We start from the raw sequence: 26,760 nt of genomic DNA on the forward strand, positions 1-26,760 counted from the left end.
GAACTGGTCAACTAATGGAGAGTCTGCATCACGAATCCCACTTTCCATCTTTGGTTCAAATGGGGTATAAGTCATCCATGTTTTACCGCATAGGGCCAGAATCTTTGACAATGTTATAGAATGGGCCAAATCAATCATGATGTAAACATGCCAACTCTGAGGACTTGAGGTACGTTATTTCTTTTCTTTTTTTAAATTTTTTTATTTTTGGCTGCATTGGGTCTTTGTTGCTGCGTGCGGGCTTTCTCTAGTAGTGGCGAGCGGGGGCATCTCATTGCGGTGGCTTCTCTTGTTGCAGAGCATGGGCTCTAGGTTCAGTAGTTGCGGCACGCAGGGCCTAGAGTGCAGGCTCAGTAATTGTGGTGCACAGGCTTAGTTGCTCCACAGCATGTGGGATCTTCCCGGACCGGGGCACGAACCTGTGTCCCCTGAATTGGCAGGCGGACTCTTAACCACTACGCCACCACGGAAGTCCAAGGTACGTTATTTCTGAATAAATCTTGCAAAGGAGTTCTGTAACTCATTAATGGTCCTTAATGAATGGTGTTGACTCTCCTTTACAACTCCTCCCACCCCTCTCAGTGGTGAAGTCGTGAAACCAAATGCAAAAGCTTGGAACTTTGCAAGAAGACAATAGCAATTATATGAGACACTGCTCTCAGAAGGTATGAAGGTATCAGCAATAATTGATAGCACTGTGGCCCTCTCAGGTTACTGATTAAGCATTAAAAATAGAAACATGGCTTGCCTACCTTTCAAATGCTATCTCATTTCTCATCTGAATACAAACGCTATCCTTCCGCATATTCATAATGACGGGCACCTATACAATACCTCTCTCCTATGTAATAGCTAGTGATGGGTCAGGGATGGTGGGAAATCACAGAGGTTCTGAGCAGAGAGATCTAGAGGGTTCCTGAGGAAGGGCACTTGAGTGGGGCTTTGCAAGGGGGGCAGGGGTTGCCCGCCCACTGCAATGAGGGTGGTCCTCAGGCTGCGGTAAGGAAAGGACCTGCTTCATCTCCAGATGCCAGGCTAGCCCTGTTGCCACGGGAAACATCACTCAGGACACATCTCCTGCCGGAAGTATCAACAACTTTCAACAACTATCAACAACTAGTTCTCTCGCAAAGTTTTATTTATTCATTGCAGGATGTTCTTCTTTTCCAGGAGTTTGAGCAGACAGCTCCCACCCTGGGCCTCACCTTCCACCACCCTCACCAGCCACCACCCCAGTCACTGCATAAAGAAGTCCTTTAGCTGGAGAAGTGTGGCTGCCAGTACGGCTGCTTCCTTAAGAGGGATCAGACCCCATTTTCAAGGTTCCAATATTCCTGGGACTTTGCCAACCCTTTGGGACAAAGAGATTCTTGTTTATTTCTAGAGATGATCTTAGGTGGCATTGGTCACGTGGGAAAACTCAGGTTGTTTGCTTGTCATGGGAAGCTTCTAATAAAAGCAGTCTGGGTTTTTAGCACAAGTAGATGGAAGCCAGGTCCCCAAATGTAGCTGATTTTAAATACACTCTCGGAGTGGAAAGGACAGAGGCTTTGGCAGTTACGCTCACTGAAGCTGAGGGAGCCAGACAAGTCTGGGGAAACAGGGCTGGAAGCAACAGCGGTCAGAAAAATCAGTTGCCCTGGGAGGTGAACACAGGGAGCTCTGGGTATATTTAAACTGAGTCACATGACGAGACTCTACTTAGGCAGTAGTAAAACATGTTTTCCTTTAAATGATTAAACTTAGTTGAACTTAGTACAAGAAAGATTTCTTTTCCCTGTGAATGTTTGTCTACCAGGTTTAAAGAGTTTCAAGATGAGATTTGTTTTCTTAAAAAGAAAACTTATATCAATAGCTTCCAAACTAGACACATCTGTGGAATCAGAACACCCAAATGACACCAAATAATGTATGTGGCCCATCTCCTGCATCTGGATGGTTAAGACAGCACATCAAAAAAAAAATGCAAAAACAAAAATAAAGAGGAGTTACAAATACTTCCTTAGTCTCTTGATAATAAAACAAATGGGTATAGACTTGAATCCCATGTTTATTCCATTGTCTTGGGCATCAAGCTTTCAATGCCTACTCCTGAAGTGATAAAATAGTAAAATTTCAAGTCTATGGTAGTGAAAGTTTAGCCAAAATTTCATTTTAACAATTATTCTGCAATCCCATCTGGGTTCAGGTTAATGTCAAGATGTGAGTTAAACCCAGGATGTTTGAGTTGTCTTGCTTTGGAAAAGTTAGATTTTTTAAAGTAAGCGAGGAAGGGAGAGAAAGAAGTCAAGTCTTAAAATGCAAGCACAACCAACAATAACACCACCGGGTTTGAATTAGACAGCTTCGGCCTTTTTCTTATTTGGGGGTTGGTTCACTTAAAAATAATAAACGTTTTTCTTTCTTTTTTACTATCCAATGACCAAAAGCTAGAATTAATTATGATCAGTACCTACTGGCTTTTTCCTTGGGGAGAGAATGCTTTCTCTGTCTCCTTTCAAATTTTTTCTTTCCCCAAAGTAGTTACTTTTTTTTTTTTTTTTTTTTTTTTTGCGGTACACGGGCCTCTCACTGTTGTGGCCTCACCCGTTGCGGAGCACAGGCTCCGGACGCGCAGGCTCAGCGGCCATGGCTCACGGGCCCAGCCGCTCCGCGGCATGTGGGATCTTCCCGGACCGGGGCACGAACCCGTGTCTCCTGCATCAGCAGGCGGACTCTCAACCACTGCGCCACCAGGGAAGCCCCAAAGTAGTTACTTTTTAATGAGGCTCGGCATTCAAGCACCAGATCTCCTTTGGGGCAGGAGGAGAGGGACGGGAACCCAGGGCCCACAACTGCCTGCTGCCGGCTCCCTTGCCTTGCGGAAAGGCTGCAGCGGGGAGTCCGGTCCGGGAGAATCGCCCCCTTCCCTCCGTCTGTCCTCTCTTAGGTCGCGCAAGGGAGCAGCGCAGAAACTAAAGGGTGGGAGGCCCGGCACCTTCATCGTCTTACTCCATCCTCAGAGGTATTTTTACCGTCCGGCCCCTTCCCCCACCTTAACATGTGAGGAATAGGAGGCTGGGAGAGGTGAAGTCCCCATCGCTCTAAGCCCGGGAGGGGCCCGGCTGTGGAGTCACCTCCGCACTCGTCACCACCCCACGCAGGCCGGTCTGGGCGTGTTGCAGGAGCCCCGGTGCTTTCAGTTCTTCCAGGCGGCGGGGACCAAGAGGGTCGGGGAGCCAGAGCCTGGAGGGCTGACCCCGCAAGGAGAGGCGGGGCCCGAGGCGGGCCGGAGGGAGGAGGAAGGAGTCGGAGGAGGAGGGGACGCCGCGCCCCAGTGCCCTCGCCATCCAGTGCCCGCCCCCGGCCGCCGGCTCCCCGGGAGCCCTCACCCGCGGCTCTCGGCCCCCACCTCCAGGCCGGGCTCAGCACCCCGGCTCCGGTCGCGCCCCCTCCCACGTTCCCCTGTCCCGGGATCTAGTTCCCCCACCGCGACACCACGCCCCACGTTCCGCACACCGGTGGCTTCGCCCCTCCCCCAGGCCCTGCTCGCGCCCCCGCCCCCAGTCGCGTCCCAGACCCGGGATCTCCCCCTCCGCCCCTGACGCCCGGCCCGGGTCCGCACCCCCGGCCCCGCACCCCCGGCCCGGCCGCGCCCCCTCCCGCGTCCCCACCCCCGGGCCGCTTTCTGGCGGCGCCACAGGCCTGCTTGGCGGGCGCGCCATGGGCAGCGGCAGCAGCCGGAGCAGCCGCGCCCTGAGGCGGCTGCGCAGCCCCGACAGCCGGCCGGCCGGGCCCGGCGGGACAGCCCCGGAGGGCGGGACGGGGCCGCCAGTCTCGGCGACGGCGGCGGCAGCCCGGGAAGAGTCCCGGGAGGCGGCGGCGGAGGCGGCGGAGGGGGCGGCCGGCCCCGGCCCCGGCCCCGGCCCCGCGGCGCCCCCCGACGGCGGAGACGAGACGCTGCGCCTGCTGGACCAGCTGTTGGCCGAGTCGGCGGCCTGGGGCCCCGGGGAGCTGGCCCCGCGGGGCCCGGCGCGGCCCCGACCCGCAGCCGGCGCCGGGAGCCCGGTGAGTGTCGGAGCCCGCGGAGCCGGTGGGGCAGCTGCGCCGATTCCTGGCCCGGAGCCCCCTCCCCGCCGGCCCGCACCCCGCGCCCTGTCCCTCCGGGGCCCCGGCCCTGTTGCCCTGTCCCCCAGCCCCCGCGGCCGTCCCGCCGCGCTCTCCCTGCTCGCCCCCTTCCCCTCTCTGCCTCCTCTGGGGGCTGGTCTCCCTGCCTCCAATTTGGGGGGTGACAGTGCTGTACTGGCAGCAGCCTTAAAAGGCAGGGAGACAGATATCCCTTAGCAGAAATGCATCTCCTAGGCTTGCTTCTGGCCAGAGCTTGCCTTTTTTTCCTTTTGGAACTGTGGCTTCTTTCAGCCTAGGTAGGGGCTGGCCAGCGGGGCTGCTTTCTTCTCAGGTACCTCCCCCTTGGCCATTCCCCGGGCACTGTCGGAGGAGGATGCTAAGAGCTGGGACCGGTAGCCAAACAGTGTTTACAAAGGCCCCTCGCGTCAGACACATCAGGATCTTTGCCTTGTGGTCGAGCAATTTGCATACTACTGGCTATTTTTAAGACGCTGTGCAATTTCTTTTTGGCTTCCCTCTTCTCTCTTCCAGAACACTTGTAATAACATCCCCGCTGTTCTCGAAAAACAATAAAAGTGAGCACTCTCGTATGGGAACAGCCTTCACTCCAGCAGAGCTGCATGAACGAGATCTGTGATATCAGCTCCTGGGCTTGAGGAGGATGTCCGAGGCAGTTCCCCCCTTCCCCGGAGCCCTGCAGGCTTTGCTTAACAACTGCTGGGACCAGAGCGGGGTGTCTTCCGGGGCAGCCACCAAGCAGTGGAATCCTGGAAGCTCCTCAGTGAGGTGGGGAGGGGTGGGTGGAAAGGACTGGGCCAACCCGGACACTGCAGGGCCTTCCTCTCCTGTCCTCCTGCCCATCCCCTGCTACCCGCCCCAAACGAGCTGCAGCAAGTGGGACTCAATTATATAACAAGATTCCTTTAAGATTACATCAGAGTTCCATTATATAACCCTCAAAATGGATAAACGGTTGAGAACTTTTGGGGGAAGTTCTGAGACGGCACGGAAGCAATCTTTTAGGCATCAGTTGTCAAGTGCTTTGGAGACTTCAGAAGCGAAAATGAAAAGAAAACAGAGAGAATGGATTTCCCTCCCCCGTCCCCACCCCCATTCGCTGAGTATCACAGCAACTCCTAGGTTGCATGGACTGCCTTACTTATTTTATTTTTATTTTTATTTTTTTATTTTTTATTTTTTTGCGGTACGCGGGCCTCTCACTGTTGTGGCCTCTCCCGTTGCGGAGCACAGGCTCCGGACGCGCAGGCTCAGCGGCCATGGCTCACGGGCCCAGCCGCTCCGCGACATGTGGGATCTTCCCGGACCGGGGCATGAACCCGTGTCCCCTGCATCAGCAGGCGGACTCTCAACCACCGTGCCACAAGGGAAGCCCCATAGATGTTTCTTGAATGAATCCTAGAATCTTAGACTATTAGAGCTGCAAGGAGGCTCCTGAGTCCAGTTCATTGTCTTCAGGTCTGGGGAGATGAAGTAAAAAGGTTGAAGCCTCTTAATTTCCTGGCTCTAGAGGTCACAGGTAGAAGGCTAACTGCCTGTACAGCCAAGTGTGGAGTCTATGCCTTTTTGCTTTACACTTTACACCCTTCAGCTGAGTCTCTGGCAGCTGTACATTTAACAAGACACCATTGGCCTGGGAACAAATGGGGATTTTGACGAGTCGGTATTGAAACCTATATGTAGAAGTTGGCCCTTCATCAAAATGTTGGAAATGATGTTCCCATGGACAGAGAAAGCCTGACTGAGCATGTAAATAAACACTATTTTAAATTTCTCTGGAAGGAAGGAAGAAAAGCCTTCTTAGGTTCATAACTATCTAGCATTTTGGAGGAGAGAGGTATTCTCCATAAGAGAATGTCAAACTCAAGTGAAATTATCCCTTTAAGCACCCACATTTACAATTTTGACCGCTGTTGATTAGAATTTCTTAGAGACGAATTATGTGTATCTCTGAACCCTTATTCTGAATCTTATGTATTATTCTTGTCTATGTCCAAGAATAATTGTAGCTCATATTTCAGTGAGCACTTGGGTCTCAGACATGTATTAACTCATTTCATTTTTACCGTTATTATTATCGTCCACTTTTACAGCTGGGCAAGAGGAAACAGGCACAGATGAAAGTTAAGTGACTAAAGCCACGTGGTTATGACAGAGCAGAGATCAGACCCCCCGACCTTGACAGTCAGACTCCTGCACCCTTCGTACCAAAATGGCCCTGGCAGCTGTGAGACTTGCTTGTTACTGCCTTTCTGTCCTTGGTCCAGCCTCAGTCTTAACAGCTGTCAATGTTTACCACTGTCAGTCTGTATGCAACCAGCCAAACTTCTCTGTATCCCTCGCCCAAATAGACACCTCTCTGAGCGGCCCCGGGTGGTAGAAACACAGAAGCATGCTCGCTGGCACTGAGCTTATAGGAGGAGCAGGACCCTCCAAGGTCAGGCCTGGGAGAGGTCTCCTCCCTGGCCTGACGAGTCATCTGTTCAGTGAATGAGCTTTGTGGCAATAATTTTAGTTGATCAAGTGCTCTTTTTTTTGTCTTATTTCTTAATTCTTGGTTGTTTTCCTGATACAGTTTAGGTTGCTGGATAAGAATAAGGTATTGCTATATTCCATCTAAAACTTGAATTTTCAAAATTAGTTTTAAAGAAGGATTTCAATCACCTATTTAAAAAGAACTCTTTAACCATGGAGTTTTTCAGCTCTTATCATGTATATGTTCTGAATCAAGGTAAATTTTTCCCTTACATTTTGGTAGAAGCAACTTTCAGTTAAATATTTTTTTTTCTTGTCTGTGAACCATAATACTTTGTAATGAAACACTAGGTAAGAGGATTTTCACTCTGGATTGTAAATTTAGGAAAAATTATGGGCAAATTTGAGGTAAGACACAAATGTGAAGGATACAGTAGTCTCTCTGCCCTGGGGCTGTGTTACAAATCCCCATGTCCAAGAAACAGGATCTCAGGGAGAAAATGGGATGAATGAAGCCAAGGCCACTGGGGAACCCGTGACAGTCTGTGTGCGTCTGTGTGTGGATTTACATTCACTGAAATATAACTACTGAGACACTTCCCCAAATAAAGAGCATTTCCGTGACATTCCTAGTTTTCAGTCCAGTTCCATAAACTCTTGGTACCAATACATGTCAGCTAGAAAGAAGTCTTTCCCTTCATGCAGTTTTAAGTTTGGGTGCGTGTCCACTGCAGAGATGCGCATGAGATGTGCGGTTTCCTGTCAGATGACGTGCACGGTAGAGAAGGGGAAGGAGGATTACGTCCGTTGGGCACCTGCTCTGTGTTAAGGACTGAATTAGGTACTTCCTGGTCATTGTCCCACGTTCCCCTCTTCAAACAGCCTTTTAGATAATAGTGCTTTCTATTTTACAAACAAGGCCATCTCAGTCCCAGGAGATTGATAACATACCCAAACCACACAGCCAGTAAGTGGGGGCAGCAGAGTTTGTAGCAGGCCTGCCAGGCTCAGCCCCTCCGTAGATAACCTGGAATGTTCCATGCCTTTTCCGTTTTCTAGATGTCCAAGTCACAAGGCAGGTCCAGCACTTCCAGCGCTCTGCTCACAGTGGCACTAATGCCTGGCCCGCTTTTCTTTACTGTGCGATTTTTTTTTTTTTTTATTTTGCAGTACGCGGGCCTCTCACTGTTGTGGCCTCTCCCTCTGCGGAGCACAGGCTCCGGACGCGCAGGCTCAGCGGCCATGGCTCACGGGCCCAGCCGCTCCGTGGCATGTGGGATCTTCCCGGACCGGGGCACGAACCCGCGTCCCCTGCATCGGCAGGTGGACTCTTAACCACTGCGCCACCAGGGAAGTCCTGTGCGATTTTTTTTTTTTAACGTTCAGTAATCCCTAGCATTCCCCAAGCAAACTCATCAAGAACCTTAATTTGTCTGATAAAAGTACCACCCGTCTTGCCCTCATAATACCCCCGAATGTTTTTTTCGGCAGCCTCCTTATTCATTCAGATGTTTATGTGCTTAGGGGTCATACAGTTTTTACTAAGAGTTGTGAGACTCCCAATTATTCACTTAGTACATCTGTCACCAGCATCCTTTCACTTGAGCATTTTCACGAGCCCCTGCGTGTAAGCATGTTGCTGGTTGCACAGGGGCAGAAGCAGAAGAACAAAGAGGCAAAAGACTCAGAAAGAGTCCCCTCCCCATCCTGTATCAGTTTTGATTCCTGTGAAACAGAGGGCTTTGCAGTTCACTTACAATCACTTGGAAATTGTTCAGATGTTGTAATGCAACCGCTATTTATTCAGGCTATTCTAATAGTCGGCTTCTTACATCCATTGTTTTACTTAATCCTCATCAGAATAGGTACCTGCCAAATTGGTGTCGCCTCCCCCCAACTTCATGTCAGAGGGGAGGGTACAAGGCCCAGAGAGGTGGTTAACTTGGCCAGTATCGTGCAGTTTGAAAGAGTCGGTCGGAGGCTTTCTGACTATACCTTTTTAGAGCACTGTGTATACTAGAATTTTAACTGAGTGAATTTGCCATCAGGAGGGATTCTCACTTGTTCCCTGATTCCTCTGGTGCTCAGTTTTTCTCTGAGTTAGGTCTCCATACCCCGGCTTCCGTGATTGTGTACAAGATGTGTTCCAGTCTCTAAAGATGTGTTCAGCCCAGAAAAGGCTATGCTTACTTTTTTTTTTTTTTTTAAATATATATTTATTTATTTTTATTTAGTTGTGCTGGGTCTTAGTTGTGGCTCGCGGGCTCCTTAGTTGTGGCATGCAAACTCTTAGTTGTGGCATGCATGTGGGATCCAGTTCCCTGACCAGGGATCAAACCCACGCCCCCTGCATTGGGAGCGCGGAGTCCCAACCACTGCACCACCAGGGAAGTCCCTATGCTTACTTTTAAGTGTCTGTTTTTGAAGTTAGAATAGGTAATGTACATGCACATGAGAAAAAAATTGTTCTTGGTTATTCTCTGCAATCAAAAACTTAAAATGATCTTACTCATGAGAGATGTGGGGTGTTTTTAAAATATTTTATCCATTTATTTATTTAGGCTGCACCAGGTCTTAGTTGTGGCACGTGGGCTTCTTAGTTGCGGCATGCATGCGGGATCTAGTTCCCTGACCAGGGATCGAACCCGGGCCTCCTGCATTGGGAGCGCAGAATCTTAACCACTGGACCACCAGGGAGGTCCAAGGTGTTGGCTTTCACTTTGAATGAGGTAGAGAAGGCTGGAGGAATTCTGAACAGCGGATGACATGATCTGGTTTGTTTTAAGGCTCACCCTGGCTGCCCTGTTGAAGACAGTCTGGGATGGGATGGAGGGGCCAAAGCTGGGAGCAGGGCTGGGAAGCTTTTGCAGGAATCCAAGTGAGAAGAGGGATTGGTTTGGACCAGAGTGGCAGTGAGCGAGCTGGGAAGGACTGGCTGGCATATGGACCTAGATCAGAAATAGAGACAGCCAGCTTACTAATGGATTGGCTGTGGGTTGTGTGAGAAAGGAGTCAGAGGACCCCGAAGTTTTTGGTTGAGCAGCTAGAAGGACGTAGTTGCCATTAACTGACATGGGAAGTGTGGAAGGGGCAGGGTTTGAATGTTGTGCATCAGGAAGTTGTTTTAGAATATGTTAAACTTGAGATGGGTGCTAGACATCTACATAGAGATATCAACTGAAAAGATCTTTGTAAGAGTTTGGCCTTCAGGGGAGAGGCTGGGTTTGGACTTATCAATTTGGCATCCATTAAAACATAGAAGGGTTGAGATTAGATCGGACCACCAGTAATACTGAGGCCAGCTAACACCTGAGTGTGTGCCAGGCACTGCTCTGGGTGTTTATGTGTAGAGGTAGAGACGATGAGGGGACATCCTAAAGGGGAGAAAACCAAGAGGATGCAGGTCTGGAAGCCAAGGGAGGACAGTATGTCAAGGAGGAGGGAGTGACCAGCTCTGGTAAGTGCTGCTCGAGGGGACAAGTGAGATGCAGTCTGAGAGCTGACTTTTGAATCTGGCGGCTTGGAGGTCCCTGGTGCCCTTGGCCAGCGCCGTTTCAGTGGAGCGGTGCGGGAAGCCTGATGGGCTGGACTTCATGGCGAATGGGAGGCAAGGAACTGGAGAGTAGCCAAGGCTTTCAGGAAGGTTCTTTTTACAGTGCAGTGCTGGTGGGTAGCCATAAAGATGGCTCCATTAGGACACTGAATTAACCATAAAATCTCAGTCCCAGGATGGGCTAGATAAAAGAAGTTTGGGGGATTAAATGTGCTAGTGAAATTCAAGGGCACCCTTAAAGAGGGTATTCTGATTCAGTCTAATAGATATAAATTCAGTGTTTTTACTAGCAGGTGATAATTCATACTCCCCCCCACCGCCTAATAAATCTTAGTCACTCAAGATCTAGGGAAGGTCATTATCTGTCTTCTAGGCTGAATGAATCCACTGTCCACAGTTTTTGCAAAGGTTCCCTTTTGCTCTAGCAAAGGAGGGTAACTCTTTCTTGTCTTTTGCCGTCAGCCAGGGCTTCACGGTAATCCTGGCTCACAGCTGCTGTGGGATGTGAGGGTGAAAACAGGCATCAAAATGATTACGTGGCCAGAAAGCAGATCCACCAGAGGGATTTGAAAGTGATGGATTTGATAATGGACTTTCGGCAAAAAGCCACTATTTTGAAGACAGTTACCATCTGTCCGCTTTCAGATCTCTAGCAAAGAACACAAATTTAAGTGGCAGTAAGTGGTACTTGATCAACCGAGGAGTCATAGGAGAGTAAAGCGTAGTGCTGACCCCCAGGGCGCATACTGTGTTGGGGGAGGGTTGTGAAGTGAGCGTTCGTCATGGAAGCCCTGGGGTGGAGGTAAGTAGGAATTATTACATACAAGGAGTTGAATAATCCCATCCAAGGCGGAAGTCTTCCCACCCAAGAAGCCCTGACATCTGAGTTGGTTGTGAAGGATCGGCAGAGTTTTCCAGCAGTCAGTGAAGGAGGGGGCATTCCATAAGGAGCAAGCAGCATGTAGAAAACCCCAGAGGGACCAAGTGCCTTAGGAGAACAGCATGTTGTCCATGATGGCTGGACAGCAAGGTGATGATGGCTGGATGGAGCGCAAAAGACAACGAGATCGGTTTGGGTCATGATTTCACAACCTTCTAGGCTAAAGGGTTGAACTTTATCCTGTAGGCAACAGGGAGCTAGTGGAAATATTGTGGGTTTTACTTTTAAATGATTATTTAAAAAATCAGAATAGGTAATATGTATATGCACATGTATATTGTAACAGGTACACTGAAAGGAAAGTTTCCCCTCCACCCTGTCCCCCACTTTCTCCAGTTCCCTTCTCCAGAGACGCCCAGCTTATCGAGTCCTTGTGTCTCCTCCCCAGCCTGTGTTCAGAAAGACAAGGGGTGGCAGGAGGGCGGGGGATGAGAGGAGACGGCGCGGGAAGCAGGGTGCCCAGGTGGGAGATCCTGCAGAAATCCAGGTAAGAGGCGATGCGAGAAAGCGAGGTGCACACTGGGTGTGAGAGCAAGGGAAGGCGGGCTGCCGCAAAGGCACCCGGGTTTCCTGCTGGCGTCATAGAGTCGACAGTGATGCTCAGTGTTGCGCAAGTTGGCTTTGGGGTGCGAGGCAGACAAGCTTGTGGGCCGTCAGAAGCTCAGGTCCACTGTGCAAGGTGGTTGGAGCTGGCATGTAACTGTGGACCTCAGCATCTAGATGGGGCGACGAGGGAGAGCATGTGGGTGGCCGGAGAAGAGTCCTGAGCTGGAGCCCTAGAGGACTCCAGGAACCAGAGGAAGATGCTTCCTCTCAGGAGATGTACGAAAACAGCCAGATTTAAAAGTGTTTAGAAGTGCTTGCCTGGAGATGGGGTCAGAGGTGTGACCCCAGAGGGCACCCTTCCTCCGTGGTTCCGGGATGTGGGCTTTGTCCGTGGTCGGAAGCCTGACCTTAGTGAAGGTTGGAAGCAGGGTCTCCCAGCGCCTTGCCTGAGGCCAGGCCCCAGCAACTGGTGCTGAGCGCTGGTGCGGGGGAGGTGGGGGAATGAGGTGGATTGGGCGTCACTGCAGCGTCTCAGTGAGGTGCAGAGGAAGGCTTCCTTGCACAGGAGCTTCGGGCTCCCCCAGCGCCTGGGACAAGCCCTAGCTGGACTCCGGTGAGGAGGGTCAGCAGTGGTTCGTGCAGACGGAGATTCTTAGCACCTGAGTGCCAGGAGCTGTCACCAGCCCAGAAGGCAGCCTGCAGCCCAAGGCTACCCATTCAGATTCCCAGCAGACCTCGCCGCTTTGGTTTCTTCGCAGTTTGAGAATCACAGATGCTGGAGCTGAAGGGACCTTAGAGACCATCGAGGCTACCTTCTCATTTACATCCCAGGCCTTTGGGTCCCAGCAGGGTGATTGCCCACATCCCGAGCAGGACCAGGATCCATGCCAGGTCATCTGCCTCCGGGGGTGAGGATCTGGCTGCTGTGTGAAAATGCGTTTGCAGGTGCTTCATAAGGTGTAGATATGTAATTCATTGTTATTTTCCTTCAGTTCCACCCTTTACCTTCTCCAGGTCTCCCCGGCCTCTGTCTCTGGAAACACTTTCCTGAAGCAAGGCCTGGTGAGGGGAGGTGGGCGCCCTAGGACCGGTGGCTTCAGAGTCAGAGCCTCCTTTTGCAAAAGTCCTTTGTCACTTTAGGAACGCAAAGCAGCCCTCACAGCAGAGTCCACTGGGCCTGCAGCGTGTGCTGCCTTGGAAGCCATGAAGTGGAGCCGTGTGGGGACAGTAGTGCCCCCGGGGGTGAGAGGACTGAACCCGACTGGCAAAGTGCTGAAACCTGCCGAGGCCAGGAGATTTCGGTACCCGGAGACCGAGTTCACTCTTCTCTACACTGCATGTGTTAACATTTCCATAATGAAACATAAGCAAACCTGGGCCTCAAAGAAGGACAGTTCTTAGAGAGGAAGGGGGAAGTCTACTGATAAAACACAGCAGGGTGGATGGATCTCAGGCTCCTGCGGCGTGAAAGAAGCCAGGCAAAAAAGGGCGCATGCTGTCTGACCCCACGTCTTTAGGCTTCTAGAGAGGGCACATGGGTGTGCGGTGACAGGGGCCCACTAGTGGCCGCCTGGAGATGGGAAGGCAGAGGAGGGAAGGACGGAGCATCACCCGGGGGTGATGGATGTGGTTTAACAGTGGATACACATGTCAAAACCTTTCAAATCGTATTCTTCAGACATCTGCAGCTTGTTCCAGGTCAATTATATATATTATTGATATGGGTACATATATACATATAAAGCTGTTACACTTTAAGAGTTAAGGGGAGAACTCTTTAAACAGAAGAAGCAGGATATACATATTGTTAAATAAAATATTCAGTGGGTTTTCTAAAGATTAACCACCCATACTTCACTTTTTTTCAAAAAACCCTAGTTGTAAGAGTCAGAGGAGACTTTTTTTAAAAATTAATTAATTTATTTATTTTTGTCTGCATTGGTCCTTGTTGGTGCACGCAGGCTTTCTCTAGTTGCGGTGTGCGGGCTTTGTTGTGGAAAATGGGCTCTAGGTGCGCAGGCTTCAGTAGTTGTGGCTTGCGGGCTCTAGAGCGCAGGCTCAGTAGTTGCGGCGCACGGGCTTAGTTGCTCCGCGGCATGTGGGATCTTCCTGGACCGGGGCTCGAACCCGTGTCACCTGCATTGGCAGGCGGATTCTTTTTGCCGAACGCGGGCCTCTCACTGTTGTGGCCTCTCCCGTTACAGAGCACAGGCTCCGGACGCGCAGGCTCAGCGGCCATGGCTCACGGGCCCAGCCGCTCCAAGGCTTGTGGGATCTTCCCGGACCGGGGCACGAACCCATGTCCCCTGCATCTGCAGGCGGACTCTCAACCACTGCGCCACCAGGGAAGTCCCAGAGAACACTTTAAGAAATCATCTTATTCGGTTCTTCCTCAGATGTTTTCTGCTTCTTGTTCAGCTGTGGTGTGAGTTTTTCAAAGCCTCCCTGGGATCTCTAGTGATGACAGATTACACGCTCATCCTGAGTTCAGCCGGGTTCCCATGGCCCCAGTCCAGGCGCCATGGCCTCCCCGGGGTCCAGATGTGTCCTACTGACCAGGAGTGGCAGGCTTCCTGCTGGCTGGGAGCTTGTGTCTGCACTAGGCCTGGAGCAGCCACCAGGGGCTGCTGTGTCTTTGCTTTTCACAAGCTCCTGAGCTGCTTCAGCAAGCTGGATCTTCTGGGAGGCCTGTCTAACACATTTTGCATCTGAGAAAGTCAAGTTAAAGACTTAAATTGACGAGAGGAAGAACCACACATTCAAACCACAGAAAGAAACACAGGTAAAGAAATGAAAGCTATAACAAAGCTGAGCTGTCAGGGAAATTATAAAAGAAAGAGTATGGCCTTCGGTTTGAGTGCAGCTTTGGGGCGTCCAGTCCACATACTTGATGGACCACATCATCGCTGCCCTACAGCTGGCAGTGCGTCCCCGTGAGTAGTGAGCAGAGCAGCGCAGAGAAGTGGAAACTGGCTGTGACTACGCAAATGTTTGATTCCGATGTCTTGCTCTGTCACTCAGTTGCCCACCTGATGGGAGAAGCCATATCTGTAACAACTCTTACAAAACCTGGTGCTGAGAGGAAAAGCCCCCAGCAGGTGATGGCAAAAGCTGGTTCCAGCAGAAATGGACAAGAGGAAGCTAGGGTCCCTACTGGATGACTTCATAAGAAATAGCTGAAGGGTAGTTGAGTAAAAGTATTACTTTACTTCTCTGTTGTCCCTGAGAAAATAACCAGCCTCAGTGACAGAAAACTGCAGGGAGGAAGCTTGGCGTCAATATGATACGGGAGAACTTTCTCATATGGCCAAGAGAGTTGACAGGAGGCTCTCAGAGAGATATCTGTGCACCCGTGTTCATAGGAGCATTGTTCACAATAGCCAAAACGTGGAAGCCACCCAAGTGTCCCTTGATGGATGAATGGATAAACACAACATGGTATACACGTACAGTGGAATATTATTCAGCCTTAAAAAGGAATGAAGCTCTGGCACCTGCTACAACATGGGTGAACCTCGAGGACATTCTGCTGAGTGAAATAAGCCAGGCACAAGAGGGCAAGTACTGTGTGATTCCACTCAGGTGAGGTGCTAAAGGACTCATTTCTATCTGACAGGAAGTGCAATGGTGGCTGCTGGGCTTTGGGGGAGGAGAGTTGTTGTTTAATGTGGACAGGGGTTCAGTTCTGCAAGATGAAGTTTGCGAGATTGGTTAATGTACTTCACTCTACTGAACTGTATGCTTAAAAATGGTTAAGATGGTAAATTTTAGGTTAAGATGGTTTAAGATGTGTGTATTTTACCACAGTTAATTTTTTTTGAATAAAAAAAAATTAAAAAGAATTTTCAGCTAGTCTGAGCTGCCCGAGCAGGAATGGGCTGCTTCAGGAGGTGGTGGAGGTGAGTGCATGTGTGTACATGTGCGTGCACATGTGTGTGCGTGCCTGTGTGACTTCCCCTCCTCTCTCTCATCTTCATCGCCCCTCCCTACCCTCTGTCTCTCTTCCCATTGTGAATTCCTTGCTGCCTTGGGAGTCATCTCCTCTTCATCTTTACACTCCCCAAAGGCACGAATATTCAAAGGAATATGCAGGGAATACCGAATCTCCGGGGCAAGATCACTAGCCACTAGCAGACACTAGCTGGCCCTTCATGTACCCCTGGAAGGAAGTTGTGCACCTTTACTGTGCAGCCCACCTCCACGTGGAGAGAGCGCCAGGTGGGCAGGGCAGGCTCTTCTGGCCAATGCATGGGAGCGCCTGTAGTGGCAGGTGGCTGAAAAACCAACCAGCCAGAGAAAAAATAACCAACCAGCCAGAGAACCAAGTGAACGCTAGAAGAAACAAAGACAACAAAAATAGACCAATGACGACTTCAGTTATTTATTTGGATTACCAGACACAGATTATAATCAACTATGTTTATTTTATCTTATTTAAGGGAAATACCTTTGAAGGACCAGGACCTCTAGAAAGTGACCTAGCATATTTTAAAAAGAATCCGATAGAACTTGAAGAAATGAAAAATACAATAAACAAAATTAAAGATTCTGATGGTTTGGGTTAACAGGAAATTAGACAGAGACGAAGAGAAGATCAGTGCCCTGGAAGACAGAACTGAAGAAATGACCTACACAGAGAGACCAGGATCTGATTAAGAACAACTTGAGAAAAAGCCACGGCAAACCTAATATTACATTTGAAATAATGAAAACTTTCCCTTTCAATAAAGGAACAAGACAGAGATGCCTGTTATCATTTCTTTTCAAGGTAGTACTGGAGGTCCTAGCCAGTGCAGAAGGGCTAGGTGAAAAGTGTGTGGGGACCAGAAGGGAAAAAATCAAATGGCCATTTTTCTCAGATAACGTGAACGGGAAGAAAGACAGTCCAAAAGAATCTACAAATAAGTTATTAGGACTAATAAGAGAGTTTAGTAAGACTGGTGAACACAAAATGTATATATTTCAATCATATATCTGCAGAAACAAACAGGAAGAAAATAAAATTTTATTTAAAAGAGGATAATATCAAGTATCTAGAAATTGGTCTAAAAAGAGATATCTATGACCTCTACAGGGAAAATGATAAGACTTCTTAAAAGACATTAAAGAAATCCTAAATGAATGGAGAGATGTTCCCCGTTTTTAAACTGGAAGACTTGTTATTATAGATATCAAGTCTGCCTAAAAGGATCTGTATATTAATTCAACCTCAACAAAATCCCCAAGGGGGACAAACTGACTGCAGTACACATATAAGGAGGTGCAAGGAACCGGGAAGAGTCCAGGCTTATTCTAAAGCTGTGGAAACTGAGACGGGGTGGTGGTGGCACAGGACAGGCATGGACCAGTGGAAGAGTTTGCAGACAGACACGTGCGACATCTGAGCACCCTTGACTTAGAACAAAGAAGGCACAGCAGAGCAGCAGGGCAGGCTGCCAGGCAGCGCTTAGATGGAGGTCAGGACTTCAGCTCCTGGAATGAGAGATGGGGACATGCTGGCCGTTAGCTGCCGGGGAGGTGGGGAGTCTCTTGGTGTGAGCTGTGTAGGTCACTCCCCTCTCCCAGCCTCAGCTTCCCACATGCAAATTAGGCGGATGGAACTAGACAGCAGGGGAGCCTTTCCACTTTCCAGGTCTGGTTTATTCAGCCCTGGGTTGAGTGTGGTGGCCGTCTGTCAGCACAAAGCCAGGGCAAAGACAGGCTGCACCACTGACAACCTTCTGATGCCTCTTCCTTTTGTCCTTCTCAAGGTGTCCCCAAAACGGAGCACTGAAGACCACCCAGAGAGCAGCAGTGTCTCTGAGTAAGTACGGGGGGGGGACGCGGGGGGGAAGCACATCTCTACCAGAGTCACAGCCACCCTACCCCCCGCCCTCCCCACGCCTCCGCATCCCCCTTCTGGATGCTCCCCATCCCCGGCCCTGGCCCCACCCATTCACTCAGAAACTATTTGCAGTGGCTCATCTGTAAATGAGGCACAGTCCTTGGCCTTCAGGAGTTTACAGTCTAGAAGGATGGCAGGTGGGTCCCCCATAATCCCATTACAGTGTTAGCAGGAAAACACATTTAAAACCCCTGGAAAGTGTCAGCTGAGGACCCCAGGCCCAGAGACCAGGCCTTCTCTGTCTGCACGGCCCTGGGCTGTGTGAGGATTCCAGGGCCCCAGGAGCAGCCAGCACCAGGAAGCTGTGCTGGGATGACCTTGGGCCTCTGGCTCATCCTGCCCTTGGCTTTCTCATCTCTAATTGGGTCACAGTGATCGGCCCTGGGTCACTGGGAGGTAGGTGACTGTGGTGCTCAAGACCAGAGATGTGAAAATTCTGGCTCAACAGCTATTTTTTTTTTTTTTTTTTTTTTTTTTTGCGGTACGCGGGCCTCTCACTGTTGTGGCCTCTCCCGTTGCGGAGCACAGGCTCCAGACGCGCAGGCTCAGCGGCCATGGCTCACGGGCCCAGCCGCTCCGCGGCATGTGGGATCTTCCCAGACCGGGGCACGAACCTGCGTCCCCTGCATCGGCAGGCGGACTCTCAACCACTGCGCCACCAGGGAAGCCCTCAACAGCTATTTTTTATTACCAATTCCAAACAGCTTCAGGGCCAGAACTTTGCTGGTTTCCCTTATTTAACAAACATTTGAGGAGACCTTCTCCTGAAGATTGGGGTCTCTTCACATGGGCTCAAGTGAGGTCTGAAAGGGGACAGATCTGCTGAGGGCTGGTGGAGGAACTGATGTTGAAATGGCTTGCAGGACACGTGTTTTCACCAAGGAGAGAGGAGGGCATGTGCGTTCCAGGTTGTGGGATCCACAGGCAAGACACAGAGGTCTGAACAGGACACCACGCACAGGCCGGTGACATTTAGCACAGGGTCTGGGGGAGAAGGAGGGCCTTGAAGGCCAAGCTGAAGCCGTGGGCCGCTGCTGTCCAGCCAGAGGACACTGCGGTCAGCTCTGGGCACTGGGACTCCACCGTGGCTGCGGAGGTGACGCGGTACACGGGCTCCGCCCCTTGCCAAGGCCAGAGCTTCACTCCGCAGAGAGAAGCATCCCTCCGGTCCCCCTCACAGCCCCTGCTGTTCACTTGTTTTGCAAACCATCACAGGCTCCGCTTAGCACGGCTGCCTCTGGGTGGGCTCAGCGCCCCCGTGCACTCCCGTGCTGGGCCGGCCGCTGTGTCTCGCCGCAGTGACCGGGCACCAGGGCCGGCTCTGCTCCGCTGACCTGGACGCCCGAGCACGTGGCGCGGCGGGGGACCTGGGCCCGGCGCGGTGCCAGCGGAGCTCAGTCCCGCCTGCATATTTCTACTGATTGTAAAGATAACTGGCAGCGACTTTCTTAAGTTTTCATCACCCCAAGGACTTTAGGAGGATGAAATTCTGCCTCGAACACATTAGCTGTTTCTTCTTCTTTTTAAATGAACAGGTCCCTGCACCTCACATGCAAACTCCAGGACATCCCTCACCAGGAGCACTTCATTCATTCATTCATTCATTCATTCACTCCCTCAATATACTTTAGTGGGAGCATCCTGAGTGCCACGCTAGGCCCTGGACTCCGGGCTGGGTGGGTCCCAGGCTGGTCCTGGCTCAGTGGCTGCAAAGGGGAGAGCGTCGTGAAGGTGAGATCAGGGCTGTGCCTCCCGGGAGCAGGCTCTGAAGCCATACAGGCCTCCCCCAGGGTCTGGACTGGCAGCAGCCGTCCTCCTCTGTTCCCCAAACTTGGGCTCCCCTGCCTGTAGGGGAACCTCTCTGAGGAGGGAGCGGCGGGTGTCCTGCCGCCACGTCCACGGTGGCTTCTCACTGCCCGCGGCCGGCCCTGGGCTCCTCCGCACAACCAGCGTGCGCCCCCATCCCCGCCCCCCAGACTGGGTGCACATAGAGCACAGCCCCCAGCACCCTCCTCTCCTGGTTCCTGCAGCGCCCATCCTTCCGGCCCCAGGCAAGCCCACCGTCCCCTTCTCGGCCGCCAGAACCCCTCAAAGCAGCGCTTCAGGGAGAAGTGTCCTAATGCGTGCAGTTTACTTTGACATGCATCCAGAAATCAGATAAAGTAATAGACATGGGATAAAGTAAACCCAGCAAAATGTAGCAGAAAAATATTTACTTAATTGTTGAATCCACGATTTCAACTTTTCGGTATGCTTGAAAGTCTTCGTAATAAAAGGTTGAAGAGGAAAATCCTCCCAAACTCAGTTCACGTATCTCCTCCTCGGAGACTCTCCCCCTCCCCTCCCTCCGTGTCGACCTGGTGAGTCTCCCTCCTTCAGCAGTGCCGGCTCCAGTTTACACCACACCTGTACGTGTAACGCAGCAGGTACCTGTGACAGCCTGTCTTACCTCTTCTTCTCACTCTCAGCCACATCTCTGGGCCCTCACAGCACCAGGCACAGAGCAGGTGCTTCACAGATGCAGCTGAAGGGAACGTTCGGTGTGAACCTGGGCCTGTGGGCCTTGACCCCCGAGTCCTGACCGTCCTCGATGTTGGCCACGCCCTTTCTCCAGGGTTGGGGTGTGGAAGCAACAGAGCTGAGCCAGCCGGGCTGGCTTTGAGGACAGGGCTGGGCTGGCCTGACCTGAAGTCTGTGAGGATCCGGTAACAGAAGCCTAGGGCCTGTGGAGGAGAAACAGGGATTCAGGAGCCTTGTGTCTGCAGCTGCTGCTGAAGTTTGCTCATTATTTATTCTGTAAATGCTTGTGGGATACCTACTATAAGCCAGGCCTAGGCCAGGCACCCCGTTTTCCTAATGAGTAAACAGATACAAGGTATGATTTGCCCACGGTCAAAGGGCCAGTAAATTCTAGACCCAACAGATAGTACAAATGACTCAGGCCTCATTTCGCATGTGGCTCTGCAGCCCAATTATAAATGATTTGCTGTCTCTGGGGAAGGGTAATGGGTTGTTGTTTTGCGTGACTTTAGGAATCTCTGACATAGTGAATTATAATTTAAACAAAAGATTCAATTCTTGACTCCTCAGTCCCTCTAGGAACCATCTCTCCCTTTTAATGTTGTGCTGCCCTCCCCCAAGTAGGGGGAGACCCCATCTCGGTCTTCAGGCCCCCGGGCCGGCAGCCCCACGGCCGCTGGTGGACAGTGTTGCCCGCCAGACAGGTTAGGATGGCGTGAGGCCGAGTGGAGCCCCGGCTGCTGGGGCTGCAACACCTCCTGTCGGCCTCCCCTGCCGGCCTCCTCATCAGCCTCCCCCATCAGCCTCCCCCGTCGGCCTCCCCATCAGCCTCCCCTGCCAGCCTCCCCCGTCGGCCTCCCCTGTCGCCCTCCCCTGCCGGCCTCCCCCGTCGGCCTCCCCATCAGCCTCCCCTGCCGGCCTCCCCTGCCAGCCTCCCCTATTGGCCTCCCCGTCCGGCCTCCCCTGCCGGCCTCCCCTGCTGGCCCTGCCTCCTTGCCCCCTTTGTCCCCCATGTCCCAACTGCAGGGAGCGTCGGGTGCCCAGAGAGAAAGGCCTTGCTGAGCTGTGGGACCGGGTGAGGACGGTCTGTAGCCAGGTCACCATGGGACCGCGGGCAAGGCATTTCTCCCCCATCCACAGAGAGGGGGCTGGCCTGGGTGACCCCAGAGGGCTGTGCGGGAGGCACGTGTCATCTCTGGGCTTGGGGGGAGGTGGAGTCCCGCCGTTAGACCCTCATCCTTGCTGTTCAGCGCTGGGGGGCCTGTTAGGCCGCACACACCCTGAGGTCACAGTCACGTGGCAGGAGCCCAGCCCAGCCCCTGCCCTGTATTCCGGGACAGCAGACAGGGCCCTGGAGGCTGCCCTGAACATGTCAGGAGTGCGACGGCAGTGATCAGGTGGGCCTTAGAGATCATCCAGCCCAGCCCCCAGCTCACATGGCAGCACGTCTCTGGCTGGCAGGTGGGAGCTCGAGGTCCCATACCTGGCAGTGGGCAGCTCTGGCCTAACTCCTCCTTCAGAGGTAGCCCCTCAGGCTGGCAGCACCCAGTTCGGCCCAGGTTTCACACCCTCCCACCTGTCAAAGGTACTGAACGGGGCAAGGCCGTGGCCAGGCACAGGTGGTCACCGCCGTGGGACAGGCTGCAGGACAGGGAAGTCGGCACAACAGAGTCCGGAAAGCCGGAGAGGGGGTGGGCAGCCGGGTCCAGGCTGGTGGGAACCACTTCCAGGGGCCCAGGCAGCAGGATGAGGATCCGGAGATTTGGTCACTTAATACACTGCCCAGCAGTTTGGGGGAGTGGCCGGGATCCTGACACCCCGTCCTGTCCCAGCGTGGCAGCTCCTGGGAGACACCCCCGCCCACCCAAGGGGCAGGCACAGGGAGTGGGTCAGGCCGATGGATAGTCGAGACACAGCCCACCTTTGCTGAGGGCTGTGCAGGGTGCAAAATTCGGTGTCACACGCTGGCCATGCATTATCTCGTTTATGCCTCAGAATGAATTTAGGAATGCAGCTCCATTTTAGAGAAAATGATCACTGAGCTAGTAAGTGGCAGAGCTGGGATTCAAGCTGGGTCTTTCCACCCCTGGGCCCTCACCCTTAAGCATCACAGGCACTGGCTTCCTCACAGCGTAAGGTCTCGGGTAACGTCGGGGAGATGAAACCAGAGAATCAGGCAGGGGCCTGCTCGTGGAAGAGGTTGAGGAGGTGTTCCCGGGGCAGAGGTTTTCAGTTTTAGTTTTAGGACGGATCAGAATTCCATACAGGGGCCACCTTGGTTGTCCAGTACAGATGTGGAGTTGGAAGGTAACATCTTGTTTTCCGTGTCCATCTTTCTCACCCACAGAGCCCCAGGCAGCTGCCACAAGAGGCCTGAGAGGCAGTCAGCCATCGCGTACGACTACTCCGAGGAGGAGCTGATGGCCAGCATCGAGCAGGAGTACTGCTGCTAAGGCTGGTGCTGCAGCAGCCCCGTGGTCACCCAGCGGCCAAGGCGCCGTTCCTCCCAGCCCCAGCCCCAGCTGACTGGGTCTCTTAGGAACCTAGGCTGGGCGCACACATCCCCCTGCCCTGCCCAGGGCTCTAGCTGGAGCTTAGCCACCTCCAACATGCAGTTACTCCCAGATCTTTCACAACTGCCCTCTTCAAATCCATATTCAGACAGTCCTGAACGTGGCCGGCAGCTGGCCATCTTGCTTGCTGGCAAGAGGTGATCAGCTGTGCAGATCCAGGCCAGAAGGAAGGCACAGGTGCTGCCCCACAGGTGCACGGGCAGGTGACCTGCCAGATACCTGCCCCTCCTCTCAGTCTCTGGGGAGATCCGTCTACAAGGCTCTCCTGGATCTTGAAATGCTTCCCCTTTCTGAAGGCCCACTTGCCACCTGCTCCGAAGAAGCCTCTTTAGCTGAGCGTGGCTCAGACTGGACACTTTGGGAACTCTTAACACACGTCCCAGAGGGCCCCAAGGAGGTTCCCCTCTGGAGGGCACACCCAGGAGGTATGCCTTACCGAGCTGGAGGGAGTCACCCTCTGTTCTGCAAATGAGTCGCCTGGAGATGTTATTGAAATGCAGATTCTGATTCTGTGGGTCTCCAGCAGGGCCTGAGAGTCTGCGTTTCTCACCAGTTCCCAGGTGATACCCAGGCTGCTGGATCCCAGCCATGCCTGGAGTAGCAGGGACCTTGTCTGAGCTTAGGCCTGGCTGACTCTTCCTCGCCCGGTGCTGGAGACTGCCCAGAGCCACGACCCACCCACCTCCCCAAAGAGAGAGGCCTGTGCCCCTGCAGGGGGTATGGTGGGACAGGAGCCAGAGACCCCAGTTCTGATCCTTGCTCTTGCACTAACTTGCAGTCACTTCCCCCCTCTGGTCCTCAGTGTCCCTCTCTAGAAAGTGAGTCCTGGAGGCATGCCCTATTCCCCAGCTCTCACCATCAGGGATCACACAATCCCAGGCTTCCTCAGTCTCTCGTCCCCTGGGGGCACGGGACTGCCTTCCCCGCTGAGGGTGAGCACTGGCCACACCTGGAAAGGGTCTTCAGGGCCGCCGGCTCTTCCCACCTGGTAGAAGGTAGAAAATCACAGCAGTGAGGCCAGGAGAGCCTTAGAACATTCCCAGCTGACTGATGAGAAAGCTGACACCCTGTGAATCAGGCAGGGCCTGGAGGCGAGTACTTCTTGCACTAGACGTGCACAGAGGGCCTACTGGGTGCCGAGCGCGGCTCCAGGCCTTCTCTTGGTCGCTGGGTGTTGCTTCTGAGTCCCAGCCTTCTGCTCTGGGGCTGAGTGTGGAACCTGCTCATGAAGGGGTGGTGGTGGGGGAATGTGGCTGAAATAGAGGCAGGGAGAAAAACGTCTCCACGTCGAAGGTGACAATGACACATCAATGTCTGGAAAAGTCTCTGCCACACACGTGTCTCCTGGCTTCTGTGGTGGCGAGTTCCTCTGAGATGCTACAAAGCCCAGGAACTTAGAAAACACGCTCCATTCCCAGCTCTGAGAAATGTTGTGTCCGTCCTCCTGGGGAAGAAGCCAGGCCACGGCCCTCCTCTGCCCCTTGCACGAGTTCTCAAAGGGGCCCTGCCTGGCTCAGGCGCCCTCTCCTCAGCTAAGGTGAGCTTTTCCAAGACGCTTCCCTTTGATGTTGCAAAGTCTCAGAGCCACTTCTCACTGGGCTGCCATCCAGTGGGATAGCACCACTGGGTGGACGCCCCTGGGGAATTTCTGTTCAACCCCCCACTCGTTCTCACCTTCTGAGCCCCTGCTGCTGTGAGTCCGGCCCTCTGCTGGACACCAGGGTTCGCGTAGCAAGATCTGGTCTCCACTAGTGAGGACACGCTGTTTCTAGTGGCGCACCTGTAAACATGGATTCACGCCAGAGAAGCTAGAGGCTGTCAAAGAACTGTAGCCAAAAGCCGTCTGAAGATCTAGCCTATGTGGATTGGGGCTGTGGTCCTTTTTCTGGGCTGGCGATAGGCAGGAGAAAAGCCTTCTTGGTTGCCTTTGAGAGGACAAATAACATTTGAGGCTCTGAAGTCCTGTGCTGTCCCTAGGAAGGAGACAATGTAAAACCAGACCTTTGGGGTGGTGACATCTGGACCCCCTGGGGCCAAATCAGACCTTAACAGGTGGGCGGGGATCAATTTTCTGGTGTGATGAAACCCCTCTGGAAACAAAAAGCTGCCTTTTCTGTGACGTGTGGACCCTGGGAAGGAGCGGTGACGCATTTTAAGTCCTCAAGAGGTGGATGACATCCAATGGACACCCTGTGGAGCTGGTGCCCTGGAGTGTGCACATGAGACTGAAAAAGCGTGTGGTTACCCGGCTGCGTTTTCAAGGTCCAGACCTCCACCAAAATCAGGGGCCTGTGGTCGGCTGTCAACAGTGGCACCACGTGGCAGCAAGGCGTCCACACAGCAGGGTGTCCACTTGGACTGGGTGTCTCTGTCCCTGGAAAGTGGTGGCTACAAAGACCCCAGCCTGGGATAACTAAGCCCGAGAGGTTTAGGACTCTTTTCAGGGAAGGGGAGAAACTGTAGACGGAGGGGCTGACTTTTCTACTAATCTGGTGAGGAGAGGATTTGAGTGAAAAATAAAAAAAACATGACCTTAGTAGCACAGGTTACAGACATGTTACTTCTTTTTAATTATTATTTATCCAACGTCTACTTGAAGAGGGTGGGCTCCAGGCCAGGCCCTGTGACAGGTGGGCCCTGGGGGATAAAATAAAGATGTGATGCGAGTGAGCAGAGTGAGGTGGGAAGAGCCGTTGCCGTTGGGGTTCCAGCATCCTCGCTGCTCCCCGTCCTTGGGCAGCTTGGGTGGCGGGACTGGGCTCCCCGGGGAGGCCCTGCAGCTTCTCCCTGCCCAACGGCGCCTCTTCCTCCGCCCCGGTCGCTGGGAAGCCTGAGGGACAAAGGCCGCCAGGCGCTGTGCCCCCGCGGAGCCACGCGGATGAGAGGTGGGCGGGTCGCGGGGGTGCGGAGCCCGCGGGCGTCGCGCGGAGGGAGCTGGGGGCGGGGGGGCTCCCACCCAGGTCTGCAGACACTCAAGGGGACCCTGGCTTCGAGACCGGCCCCATGCCGGCAGGAACTTTCCCGGCAGCCCCGGCAGAAGCGCTTCGGAGGGTCCCCAGAGCGGTTTCTGCGGATTGGGTCCCCCGCGCGGGGAGCCGAGCTCGGGTGCGCCCCCTCGAGGCCGACCGCAGGCCCCCAGGCCCGGCGGGCGGGCCGCTCGGCTGCGGAAGCCCGGGTCCCGGGTTCTTCGTGGGCCCAGAGGTGCGTGTGCGGACTTGCTGCCCCACTGTGGCCCTTTGTTAGGGGTGTCTCTCAGCAGAACCGCCTGGGCACCACCTGTCACAGCTCGTGTAATTCCCCCACACAGAGCCATCTCCCTGGCTTCCAACATCCAGCCAGGTGGGCATGGGGTCGGGGAGCGCGCACACTGAGCCCGAGGCCCCGCCGACGTCCTGGCCCACCGCGTGCGCCTTCTATGCTCTCTCCGAGCGCCTTATCCGCTAGGGCGGCCCTCTAACCACGTCGGTGGCCCTTTGAGAAGTGATACAGGAGACGGCTCCTCAGCCCAGAGATGGACACACGCCCCCTGCGCACAGGACTCGCCTCGGTTTCAGGCTGTTCCCCTCCCCCCAGGCGCTCCGTCTGGAGATCTCCAGGGTTTTCTGGGCCGTCCTCTCTTTCTTGGCAGTCTGCCCCTCACCCCCAATGCCTTGGCGTCCCTGGACCCTCAGCTCCATCTCCTCGACTCGGGGACTCCTCTGGGTCCCTGCTGAGTTCCTGTCCCTGCACCACAATCTGGAAACCTCCTCAAGGCAGCAAATCTGGTCAGTCACAGGATTCACTTATTTCCTGTCTCTCAGGGTCACTGTCTTTCATGACCTAAGGTCCAGCTCCTGGAAAACTCTCATTTGATACCTTTTGTCTGGTTATTTTGGGTGTGAGAGGATATTTGTTTCCTGTCACTCCATCATGGGCAGAAGTGGAATTCATATTACTCTCACTTTAATGTTTATAAACTGTCACAACTTGGCCAGTGGGAGCCCCTTTGCCATTTAGCACAGTCCCTGACACTCTTGATGGCAGCCGGCAACACAAGAATACTCTAAGCCCATTCTGTTGTTTCTGGGCCCTAGCTCCCTTTGATAGAAAACTAAGGTTTTCTTCCACGTACGAAGTAAAAGTGCCAGACCCTGAGATAGGCACA

General features: G+C 53.1%; 1 protein-coding gene across 1 annotated transcript; it reads left to right on the plus strand.

Annotated features, from left to right (window-relative positions):
• The first annotated feature begins 3,379 nt into the window (after positions 1-3,379).
• On the plus strand, positions 3,380-25,165 carry CYS1 (cystin 1). The gene is made up of 3 exons (XM_081253846.1): positions 3,380-4,047; positions 17,390-17,442; positions 22,391-25,165. The coding sequence occupies exons 1-3, from the start codon at positions 3,703-3,705 to the stop codon at positions 22,494-22,496; spliced, it is 504 nt and encodes a 167-aa protein (XP_081109972.1). The 5' UTR covers positions 3,380-3,702; the 3' UTR covers positions 22,497-25,165.
• The last annotated feature ends 1,595 nt before the right edge of the window (positions 25,166-26,760 follow it).

Source organism: Mesoplodon bidens (genome assembly GCF_964165515.1).
Source record: "Mesoplodon bidens genome assembly, chromosome: 14".
In the NCBI taxonomy this organism is placed as follows: Eukaryota; Metazoa; Chordata; class Mammalia; order Artiodactyla; family Ziphiidae; genus Mesoplodon; species Mesoplodon bidens.